Below are 13,070 nucleotides of genomic sequence, written 5' to 3' on the forward strand. Positions count from 1 at the left end.
GCAGCTTCTGCAGTGTGTCTGTGGGAATTTGTGCGCGTTTCAGTTGAATAACCTGAAAGATGTTTAATAGGAATAAGGTCAAGGTCCATACTGACATGATCAAAGCGTGCTTGTGAGTTCCTAAAGAGAACATGCCAAACTCCAGCAAAAGCAGGCTGTAGCCGGTGCTGGACAGCAGGCGGCGCTGTTGAGAGCGACTGGAAGAAAGAAGAAACCGGAGCAGAGAGACAATAAGCGGACTGGAGAAGTTGTGTGGAAGTGGATTCATTCTCTCCTCCATCCCTCCAGTTTGATTCCGCCTGTATTAGTGAAGCATTTTAATAATAATACTTCATTATAATTATTAATAATTATCATCTGTGAGCGCTGTTATTACCCAGGCGGCTCTTTGTTGCTACCTGCACTAGCTCAACGCTTTTGTTCCGTCGCTGCCCGGGATTTATTTGGTTTCTGCTCCTCTTGCCAAAACTGTTTTGGACCAAAATAGGCGGCTTGAGCACCAAGATGTCGAACCGAACGGTGTGCAGAGAAGCGAGCCACGCCGGCAGCTGGTACACCGCCTCAGGTAGAGCCGGCTCAGGCGGACACGGTTAGCTTGTTGTGCTAGCTGTCGGAGGGTTTCTGTGTGTTCAGTTTAAAAACGTACCATGACACTTCATTAACATCTTCATAAACATGGATTTAATAAGTATTTAATGAGTTATTGATGTTATTATGAAGTTTGTAGGTATTTCTGTTCTCTTTAGGTTCCGTTTTAAGGCCCCAGTTTGAGCAGGGACTGATGTGTTTACCGTTCGGCTACAGTCTCGGATTTCATGTTATATTATATTCAACTTTTCCAAATTTAGACTCCGATTTTACAGCACACACGATTAAATCGATGTGTATTCGGTGTTATAATATCTGACACGATTCTTAAACCATTTATACCGTCATGTCAGACTGAAAAACAACCTTTTCATTGTAATGGTGGGTGAGAGATTCGAACATAAAATGTCCATTTAATAAAGAAACCTGAGGAAAAAAGAGGATTTTCATCTATAAACATTAATTTATTTAGCTGAAATGTCATTGTAATAAGAGTAAGATTACATTTATGGGAGTGATTTAGTTGGTACACAAACAATCATGTTGAGAGACTCTCAGATGATCTATTCATCCCTAATACTGTTAACTTTATTCGACTTTATTTATATAGCGCTTTTTACAATAGACATTGTCTCAAAGCAACTTTACAAAATCCAGGACCGACAGATACAAAAACCCCTGTTGAGCAAGCCGAGGGCGACTGTGGCAAGGAAAAACTCCCTGAAAATTACAGGAAGAAACCTTGAGAGGAACCAGACTCAGCAGGTCCTTCTTGGGTGGTCTGGAGGATACTTTAAATAAATACACGATTTACACAAATCATACAAACACAGAATTAAATGATCTAAAAGTCATAACTGGTAATAAATAAATAGATAAATAATAATAGAGTTGTTCTTCGCTGTAGTCTTCAATAATGTCTGTAGTGAACAGGTTTCCATCAGAACGCCTTTGGAGTAAAACAACAGAGAATGTAGTTAATAATGTACAATGCGAGTTGAGTAAAACAGTTTTACAGAGAGTTTTAGACTCCGGCAGCCCTAATTATTACAGCAGAACTAAAAGGGAGAGCGAGCAGGTAACAAGGTCATGAAGGCTTTCACAGGACATCAGCGCCCATCTCCCCACCGTCACCAAACCTGAGTGATCGGACAAGAGAGGCAGAACGACAGCAACCCAACATCCCTGATCACCACAAGTTTCTATGACCAAGAACCCCCAACCTCTGCGCCTTTGTCTATATTAATCAAAAGCCTGAGAAAATAAATATGTTTTCAGTCTAGACTTAAACATTGAGACTGTGTCCGAATCCCGAACAGAGGCAGGAAGATTATTCCAGAGTTGTGGAGCTTTGTAAGTTTAGTGTTATGATGCATTAGGGTCGGTACGATACTACACTTAATTCTGATATCTTCATATCTGGTATCGTCACCGTTTGCTTAATAATTTAATCTAATTTAATAATTGATGTAAGTAGGCAAGAGTCCCTCATCAACATGATCTCAGTCAAACGTTCGAGGTCCTTCTGTTGTCATGACTTTTGTTTCATTCATATTGATTTGTGGTTCTTATTTTTATAGATTATTGACATTTCTTCATACACGCTTAGAGCCTTGATGATTTTTCACATTTTCTAAATCCTCCATATGTACTGTAAAGCATGGTGGTGGTAGTAACATATGTTTATGGGGTGTTTTTTCTCCCCTCGTCTTTATTTTCTCAAAGCTTGAGGAAAATGAAGTGAGACGATGCAGTTTTATGTAGTCTGAATGAATACATTTGTTCTTTCTCTTTGTTGTAGGGTCCCAGCTGAATGCTCAGTTGGAGGGCTGGTTATCTCAAGCACAGTTTAATTTAGGACCAGCTAGAGCCATTATAGCACCGTATGTGACTTTTATTCCTATGATTTTATTTTTGTGTGGTGTCGTAATGACGATCAACATCTTAAGCTTAAAATGGAAGTTGAAATGGTTGGACAGATATATTACTGTTTGAGTTACAAATCCTTTTAGTGTTTTTTCTCTCTTTATTTGACTGATGAATGAAGCGTCTCCAATAACATCTTGTGTTTTAGACACGCTGGTTACACCTACTGTGGTGCCTGTTCTGCACACGCCTATAAGCAGGTGGACCCCTCGGTGACGTGAGTCTTGATGATCGTATACGCAGTGTATGATGCTCTGAACTGGATGTTTTGAAGGATTTGACATCTTTTTTTCTTTTGCTAGTCGAAGGGTGTTTATTTTAGGACCTTCTCATCATGTACCCCTGTCCCGGTGTGCGCTCTCCCCTGCTGAGATCTACAGAACACCACTGTACGATTTAAGGATCGATCAGAAGGGTAAAGTTGTGACACAAAATGTGTGTGTGTGTGTGATAAGATCAGAATAATTTCTGTTTCATGGTTTATGATTTTAAAATAATATAATGGCTCAATATATGGCCACCTGTATTTGGACACCTGGATGCTAACCTTCATGCTGGAACAGGAAACTGTTGCTACAAAGTCAGAAGCACATTATTTCCTTGATATGATTAATTTATTAAACCTGTTAGTGACTGTCGTGGCTGAAACACATGAATTTGATCAAACTGGTTCAATGTAAAATGATAATAATGGTGTAATTAATGTTTAATCATCTGTCTCAGTGTACGCTGACCTTTGGAAAACAGGGATGTTTGAGAGGATGAGTTTACAAACGGATGAGGATGAGCACAGTATTGAGATGCACCTGCCTTACACTGCAAAAGCCATGGAGAGGTACGTCCAGCACCCCAATTATACCCAGTCCACAGGGAAGGCGTGATCACATTCGATTATCTTCATAAAATGACATATTTAACTGGAATCGTCTCGTGCTAAAGGTGGTGTCTGATATATCTTACTGATATTCCAACAGATGGGTTAGGTACCAGACTGATGATGTTTGGTCCCCTGAGCACGGCCCTTAACTCTTACCTACGTTATAATCAGCTGCTAAATTCCACAAATGTAATATTGGTCCAGTCTCTACCATACTGATAGAACTTGCATAGATCTTGCTGATGTGTGGAGTTAATGGTCCCAGTTAATGTTGCTGATTTTTCCAGTTGTAAAGATGAGTTCAGCATCGTTCCTGTACTGGTGGGAGCGCTGAGTGAATCTAAAGAACAGGAGTACGGGAAGCTGCTCAGTAAATACCTGGCTGATCCCTCCAACCTCTTCATTATTTCATCAGATTTCTGCCACTGGGGTGGGTGTTTCTCTCTCTCTCTCACACACACACACACACACACACACACACACACACACACACACGTTGAGGGTAGTATTCAGAGCTCTTGACTTGCCTTGGATTTGTGCAGTTTAACCTATTTTTCATGCCAGATCCCCCTAACAGCCTGGATGCTGAGAGTCTGTGAACTGCCATACTCAGTCTGGGTTTAGGGTCATGGTAATGTTTATAAAATCATTTATTGAACTGGAGAATTTGAGTGGTGATTGTATTGATTTGGTTTTGTGTGTATGAACGTACTACAGATTCTATGGAGATGAAAATACTAATATTTGCACTGATCTCATGTAGGTTTGTTTGGTCATTTCTAACCCTAGACAAATATTCCTGTATTTTCAGGTCAGCGCTTTCGCTACACGTATTACGATGAGAATCAAGGCGAGATCTATAGATCTATTGAACATCTGGATAAGATGGTAAACCTGTTTTCCACTTTTGTGTGTTATTATTGTTTGTGGTTTTATTGTAAGGGGTGTATCGTGGAACCCTGCATGTTTGGCGTTAAGAAAATCTAAAATGGTTGGTCATGGTGCAATCATAAGTCAATAATGTATAAACAATATTTGATTGCTTTTGTTTTTTTTCTATATCCAAGGGTATGGGGATTATAGAACAGCTGGATCCTATATCCTTTAGTAATTATTTGAAGAAATATCACAATACTATTTGTGGTCGCCACCCTATCGGAGTTCTTCTAAATGTAAGTATAAATAAAACATTTATGTTTATTTCATGCACAATCTTATTATTTTGTCAGGTAAACCTGGTACATTGGTTGTGTACACTGATTATTGTAGAAGCTATACTGAAACTTGTAATGAATGTTTATCTAGTGCTGCTCTGTATTTAGTGCAGAGAAAAATTCGAGGCAGAAGTATTTTCTTTTAACATTTGATGAGACTGGGGGACACATACCAAGTGATATTAGACCAGAATCTCTTTAGGTTTCAGAGTCCACACACATTCTTTAATCTCCGGCTGGGATTTGAATTAGAGATCGTTGCAGTGGAGGGATGGCGCGTTAGACCACAGGTGCCACCCAAGAACTTGAGAGTGTGTGATGCTGAATGATCTAGAACTGTTTACATAGGAATTGTGTGTAGGGATGTCCCGATCTGATCTCAAAGATCGGAATCGGGGCCGATCAAGGCATCTTTAACTGATCGGAAATCGGCTTTACTAATGCCGATCATGACCCGATCTTTTGTTTTACGTCAGCGTGTCCGCTGTGTGGAAATACTTTAGATTGGAAAGTGAAACGAGTCCAGCAGTGAAGTGTAACGTCTGCAGTGCGAGCGTTTCACGAGGCGGTGGGAGCAGAGCCGCGTTCATTACTGTCGAATTGTACTGTTTATACGGTGTGTGAGTCCAGGATCACTCCGGTTTACTAAACAATCACTTTTAATCCCAGTATGAAAACTTCAGGACCAGAACACACAGCTTTTACCAGTTTACGTGTTACAAGACTGAACGACATCTCAGTATCGAGCGCTCTGATTGGCTTAGTTATGTAACCCAGCGTGGTAGTGATGCAGTCGCTTAATAAAGAAATAAAATACACGGTATATTCACTAATCGTCGGGAGCAGAACACTTTATTAACTTCTTCTGTTACTGTACCGAATCGCGGACAGCCAGAGCCGAGCACGCTATCCCATGCGCTATGGAAGCCCCAAAGGGTCAAAACACACTCACGTTGCGTAGAAACGTCCATCAAACCATCGTCACAATACAAGCACTTTAAGAACTGGCTTTCCTTCATAACAGAAGAGAGACTTTCCATTTTATTTTGGTATTCAGGTTTTACTGTAATGCTGTTAAGTAACTTATTTGTTTTTTTATATTCAAGTTAAGCTGCTACACGACTTGTGAGTGGAGATTTCTGTTCATGTTTAGTGCATCACTGTATTAAACAGAATTATGTTCTTTGAATATAAAGTTCAAAGTGAAACTGTAATGATCTCACTTCATTTTTACTGCAACGCTGCACTGTTTGTTTACTTTTATTTTATAAAAGAACATTAAACAGTAGTTTGGATGCAGGCAATGTTTTCCCTACAGCACTGCAGAGCTATTTAGTTGTTAAACATGTACACTGGATTAATGTGAATAACTGTAATGTAGTTGATGTGTGCACTGTGTGAACAGTATTATCCAGTTCTTATCTAGACAATATTTTGATCGGGATCAAAATTAAAGATCGGGATCGGGACATCCCTAGTAGTGTGTGTGAAATGGTTCCACCTATAAAATTGCACCTTCATTATTTTTTGTATAAACAGGTACCTACAAGTTTAATAACTCTTGAATTGTGTTTCTGTTGCTAGGCTGTGGCAGAGCTGAAGAAAAATGGTTTAGACATGAACTTCTCTTTCCTGAACTACGCTCAATCCAGCCAGTGCAGAAACTGGTCGGACAGTTCAGTGAGCTACGCCGCCGGAGCTCTGGTGGTTCACTGAGGGACGATCGGTCCGCGGCTCCTCTGAAGACGCCAGAAACGTCCGTGCGTTTGACCTCTCCACTTCCTGACGCTCTTTATCCCACTCTGCCTTTTCCTGAGGAAGGACCTTCTGTACGCCGAGATGAGCTCTGAAGAGTCGTACTAACCCTCACCTTTACCGTCACCCCCGTCCCCCCATCTTAGCTTTATACTCAATTTAATTCTCTAACTTCAAGTGTAATTCTAGTCTATGCTGATGTGGAGTGTTTTGATTTTCTCTTTTTCTTTGGATTTATTGTGATGAAATATGAATGAAATATAAATAAGAATCGGAGGCTGTTGATTTAGTTCGAGGAAAAATAAAAACTCCAAGAGTTGTGAAACACTCGATTGTGGAAAAGAAGCTTTTTATCAGCTCTGAGGATGCTGGGAATGTAAAAATATGGAGCATCAGTTTATACATCGGAAGGTTTAGTTGTCAGTAAAGGGCTATGCAATATCAAGTACACATTTAGTTTTAACATTTTATCCTGAATTACTTAAGGCCCACAGTTTATTAGCTTAATAGTCTTATACCTTACATAAAATCAACTTCTTTCTATATTCATCATTTAATTATACAACTGTGCTAGCATCTTGGAATTGTTTTCCTATCATTTTGGACACACCTGATTAGTCAATGAGAAGTGTTCAGTAGATATTAAATATTACATTACATTTCTATTACATAGAAACTTTAAATGAAAGACGTTTTTTTTCCTTCAGTTTGTTTACTGACATAACAGTGCATAGTTCCACTCAAGTGGTTTTGAAAGGCAGGTAATAAAACGTCAGTGGGGTTTAGCCTAGTATCAACAACAATTATTCTGCGAGCACAATGCAGCAGAACATCTGGAAACACATTCAATATAACAACCAGTAGATTCCCTTCAAGGGCTAAAAATCTTGAAACTAAAATGAAGCTGGAGATTCTAAAGGTTTTCAGTCATCAGTATTCATATTATGTCTGGTCCTGGGTCTGGAGCTCCATGTGATGAGCAGTGAGGCATGAAGATTGTACCACACTGTAGTTTGTTTTGACATGCTTCTGCTGGGTCGTACTGGTTCTAACTACTAGGGTCAAGAATGTCACACCATGCTCGACACAATCCATAATCCCCAAAAAATTACTTTGTGCTTTTTCTGTTATTAAAAACATTACTTTTTCATTCTTATATTACACAGTCATAAGCTTGTGGATTATTGAAGTTATGATAATAAAGCATTAATAAACGTGTTATGGGTTTGTGATGCTGCAAAAAATGGAAATAAAAAGAGTGCCAATTTTTGTTCTTGCCATAGCTTCTTTACACACACACACACACACACACACACACACCGATCAGCCTTGATATTAAAAGTATTTGTGTAATGCTGGATGTTGGCTTTTTTTGTGTGTCACTAGAACAGCTTTGACCTTTTGAGACATGGACTCTTAAAATTTCCAAAGATGCCCTGTTGCATTTGGCACCAGAAGAGTTGTGTAAGTTGCAGGTAGGGGCCTCCATAGATTTGGTATTGTTAGTTCAGCACATCCCACTGATGCTTGATTAGCTTGAGATCTGGGGTATTTGCAGAGTAAACACATTGAACTACCTGTCACTTCCCTCAAATGATGTTTGTAGCTGGAAGAGGCCACTAGGCAATTCAATTGTAAAAATGTGACATCTGCATAAAATAGCAGGAGCCAAGATTTAGCAACAGAACGTAGCCCAGAGTATCACACTGTTGGTTTGTGTTTTCGTAGTGGGGATGTGATATTAAAAAGGGGATTCAGCAGACCACCTTCTGTCCTGATGTTCATCATTAATGTACAGTATTTTGGGGTGGTCAGGAGTCAGCACTGGGGGGTATTCCAGAAAGCGGGTTAAGTGATTAAACCCGGTAAGTTAACTCAGAATTAAGGAAAACTCGGGGTTTTCCGTTCCGGAAACCGAGATTAAAGAGAGCCCGTGTCAGTTACTATAGCAACTTACGCTCTGAAGCTAACCTGCTCGCTGGCAGGTTAACTTAAACCTAACCCGCGGTTACTCACACTTCTCTCATGTAAACCTGGCGTGTTCTTTACTCCAGGATCCAGTGGATCCCGACACGCTAATTATTCGAAGAGATCTTAATCAGTAACGAGTCATTAAACTCAGATTAGTCATTTCCGGATGGATTTATTCGCAAACCTTTCCGTTTTTATCAGTCAGTCAATTCGGGGAGAGTGGAGACGGTTGCCACAAGGGGCAGCTGCAACATTATTAATCACAATAATCACAATATTAATAAAAAGGCTTGTTACAGCATTAATTATAACATTATGGATGGAATGTTATGGATTAATATACGTAGAATACCTTTAACACACACAGTTTAGTAAGCTAAAATCATTTGTGGTTTAAATTGATTGTAGTAATTAACCCCAAACATGGTTGTCACTTACATTATATATATAATTACTTATATACTGTATATAATTTTACTGCTAGCTATAATGATTGAAAACCCTATCTGTACAAAAAAAGTCTTTGCAAAATTATGTTAAAGAATGATTTTACTACATATCAATGAATGTTGCAACTGCCCTGTTATGGGTCTATTCAAGTATAATTTTTTACACATATTATCATATGCAAGATATGTTACAGCCGTGTGTGGGTGGGTAGCTGACATATGTGGATTTTATTTTATTACAATGTTGTCTTTTATTATTTGAACAGCAGACAGAATATCCCTCCACATACATGCAGCGACCATTATCTTTAAAAATGAACAAATGTCCAATAAAACAGTGTAACATTTAATACATGTTCTGCAACCTATTGTTTTCCATCTTATGGAGATGCTTTCAGTAAGATCTTATGTGATGCTACCCACATTACAAATATTGAAGCCAAATGGTCAGGCTCTGTGCATGATCACTGAAAATAAAACAATGCAACAAGTTAATTTCCTTGTCCTTATTCTTTAGTGAGAACATTTATATTTATACACCCTTAGCACTGACACCCATCTTAAATTCAAGCAACTGAATTTCTAGCCTTGTCTGTTTTATATGCTCCACCTGAGGATCACACTTTGCAGTTTGTTTCTCCAGATGGACCTTATATAGTCCATCTTATTTACACCCAACTTGAAAGAAAGAGACAAAAATAGCATGTTATGATCAAACATAGCTTAATGTGTTCTAAATATTTCAGATATTTGGTAAGACATTTTTACTGTTCTAAGCTGGGCTTTGGAGGTGGATGGTCCCTCATTTGATTCGGAACTGCTCATCACATTCTGTTAGAGGACAGTCACACACACACATTATCATGGTAGATCAAATGAAATGCCATGCTCTATGTTCAACATATCCTGTACCTCTGTAGGCCTCCCAGTATCATCCCACTCTGAGGCAGCGGAGATGGTTTCTTTATCGTCCTTCAACAGTGTTTTTTTTTTTGCATTAAAGAACATTATTTATATTTATTAGGATCTATAGGGACATTTAGGTCACTAACAATTGCAGAAGGCTCAAAACCACACCACCAATCACTGGAGAGATGGCAATAAAAAGTAAATAAAATAAAAAGACTGTACCAATGCAGTTCTTAATATTCCACAGTTTATGCACTACAAACTAATGATTTACATGTAATGAACATGCCTTGAACATAGACAGTTTTTGTGTTTCATTTTTATCTGCTGCCATGTGCATCTGATTCCACTTGGATTACACCTAGATTGAGTAAATGAAAGAAAAAACGTGTAAAATTTAGACAAATATTACAACTGACATATTAAACAATTTTGCCCTATCCTTCTGCTAAATGTTGAATAATGGTTAAGTTTTTTTATTAATTTAAACTCACGCATTAACTCTGTAAGCATTCTTTACCATTTGCGACGTCTTTTTTACGGACGATGCTGTATTACTATTACGTCTAAAACATTTTTATGATCTGCACATGCAAACATTAAAATGAACAGTTCTATTGGTGTAAAATATGACGGACTACTTTTTGTTTCATTCACATCCACTTTGAATCCATTTATCGCCACTCCATTGAGAATGCCTGTTTATAGTTAACCGTGAACACGCTTCTGCCGGGTTTAATATACTCAGAGTTGAGTAATCTAACCCTGAACCGCTTTTCTGGAACTGAAAACTCCGGCTATGACACGGCGAGATAAGTCAACTCGGAGTTCAGGTTTAAGTTTGAAGTTTGTTAAACCCGCTTTCTGGAATACCCCCCTGGTATTGTCACAGTCCTGCATGCAGCAAGCTGCTATGAGGCCAGCGCGCATATGTCGAGGTATGGGTTGCAGAAATGCTTTTCAAAGACATCGGTTCGAACCCCGCTTTGGGCGATTTTGTACTTCTTCACTTTTAGACTAAATAATCCGAAAGTGCATCGTAACTGACAGTAAAGATCTCTTGATATGTAAATCGCGAATGAACAATTGTACATGTGTTTACAATTGCCGTTTTATCATTTTTATAAAGCGTTTTTATTTAGCTCTATAAAGCGTTTTTATTTACTTTTATAAAGCGTTTTTATTTACTTTTGTAAAGCGTTTTTATTTAGCTTTATAAAGCGTTTTTTTACTTTTGTAAAGCGTTTTTATTTAGCTTTATAAAGCGTTTTTATTTACTTTTATAAAGCGTTTTTATTTAGCTCTATAAAGCGTTTTTATTTACTTTTATAAAGCGTTTTTATTTAGCTCTATAAAGCGTTTTTATTTACTTTTATAAAGCGTTTCCACACTTTAAAATAAATACATTTAACTTAATTAATTCATTTACATTAAAAAAGTGTTATAATAACAAAAAACAACTTTATTTACATGTTAACCTGCTGTAAAGGACAAAAGTAAATGAATAAATTCCATATGAACATCAGACCTGAATGAACAGTCGATTCCAGCCTATTATGCGTGTCTTTTCATTTGCTAAACAGTCAATTCCAGCATATTGTGTTCATCTGATCACTTGTGAATTGCTGGCACATACCCATCTACAGATATTATGGTCTATTCACGCTTATTATGTAAAATAAATACATTAGATTTCAATCCAATTAAGTTACATTAATAGAATTTCTTTTATAATACTACAAAAACATATTCACATGTTTATGTAACCGTTTCTATGATTTAACCTGCTGTAAAGGACAAAAGTGAATAAATAAAAGCATTATGAACATCACACCTGACTGAGTGGTCCATTGTTTGTTTAGTTTATTCATTTACACTTAACATTTTTGTAATAAAAAATTTGACTTGAATATATGCATTATTTAACCTGCTGTAAAGGATAAAAGTGAATTAAGGCCATATAAACATCACACCTGACTGAATGGTCTATTCCAGCTTATTAAGTAAAATAAATAAATTAAATATTAATCCAATTCATTTGCATGAATATAATTTCTTTGATAATTATAATAATAATAATAATAATAATGAGACATTCACATGTTTATGTATCCTTTATGATTTAACCTGCTGTAAAGGACAAACATAAATAAATAAATTCCTTATGAACATCACATCTGAATGAACAGCCTATTATGTGTGTCTTTTCATTTGCTAAACAGTCAATTCCAGCATATTGTGATCTGATCACTTGTGAATTGCTGGCACATACCCATCTATAGATATTAGCATACATATGGATGGCTGCCTTAAGCTCTTTACTGTAATGGGGGTTACGTTTCTTGTGGGGCATTTAATTTCCACAAAGCTTTATTATATTGTAGTCTGACTTTTGAAGTAAAACAACCATCTCTTAGGCAAACCAGATATCCCTGCCAAGTCTCGAACTTGGAGCTTTCACTCAGAGAGGGAATGTGTTCACCAGTTACACCACAGGGATTTGGTTTTGGTTTGCCATTGAGCAGTTGCTTCATTTTGGAAAAATAAAATAAATAAAATAATAATAAAAAAAAAACCCATAAAGATAGTTATTTAAAAACTTAAGTTATTGCAAGTGCATACAATTTGGGGACAAACCTTAAAATTTAAAAAAATGCCAAATTCAAAAACACTATAATTCCAATTTAAGAAGCAATTATGTATATAATATTTTATAATATAATATAAATAATTTGTATAGACAATAAGTAATTCAAATAGGAAAAAAAAAAAAAAAAAATCAATTTGTTTAAAATGACTGTGTACAAAATTCTTACCATATAATACTTACTGTATATGAAATATATAGTACTGCATGTATGTATATAACTGTAAAAAAAAGTGTCGTGTTGTGTTTAGATGTACAGGTATAATGAATAAAATTAAATAAATCAGTAAATAAAACCAGAAAAAATACAGAAAATATATGTAGTTGTCCGAGTGCAGGATTTCACTGAGTGTCTTTCTTCTTACCATAGCCACGTGCAGACAATGTGGCCTTCCATTCAGCCAGTGACACCGTGGCTGTTTCCTCACAGTACCAGTTCCCATAGTACTGGTGATGTGTAGGCGGTTTCCTCTCTTTCTGGCATTTTTTGCACCTGATAATGTCAGTGTGGCGAACATACTTACGGGTGTGTATGCCAGTCTTCTCTCTCTGCAGCTTCCTTTTGCGGTACCACTGTGTATTGTAAGGAACATCTGGCCCCGGGGTTGCTGACGACATGACCTGAGAGGGTCCAGCTGTAGCCGGATTGACTGCAGCAGGCAGAATATGCTGTAGTCTAGATGGAGCAGCTGGTCCATGGCTGTCCGGACATGGTTCAGGTAAAAGATAAACCT

General features: G+C 37.5%; 1 protein-coding gene across 1 annotated transcript; it reads left to right on the forward strand.

The window, feature by feature from the left end:
* Positions 1–212: 212 nt before the first annotated feature.
* memo1 (mediator of cell motility 1) lies at positions 213–7,627 on the forward strand. Its single transcript, XM_063008865.1, has 9 exons — positions 213–565; positions 2,390–2,471; positions 2,663–2,731; positions 2,817–2,929; positions 3,238–3,349; positions 3,679–3,821; positions 4,203–4,279; positions 4,459–4,563; positions 6,190–7,627. The coding sequence occupies exons 1-9, from the start codon at positions 505–507 to the stop codon at positions 6,319–6,321; spliced, it is 894 nt and encodes a 297-aa protein (XP_062864935.1). The 5' UTR covers positions 213–504; the 3' UTR covers positions 6,322–7,627.
* Positions 7,628–13,070: the final 5,443 nt, after the last annotated feature.

This window comes from Trichomycterus rosablanca, chromosome 14 (genome assembly GCF_030014385.1).
Source record: "Trichomycterus rosablanca isolate fTriRos1 chromosome 14, fTriRos1.hap1, whole genome shotgun sequence".
In the NCBI taxonomy this organism is placed as follows: domain Eukaryota; kingdom Metazoa; phylum Chordata; class Actinopteri; order Siluriformes; family Trichomycteridae; genus Trichomycterus; species Trichomycterus rosablanca.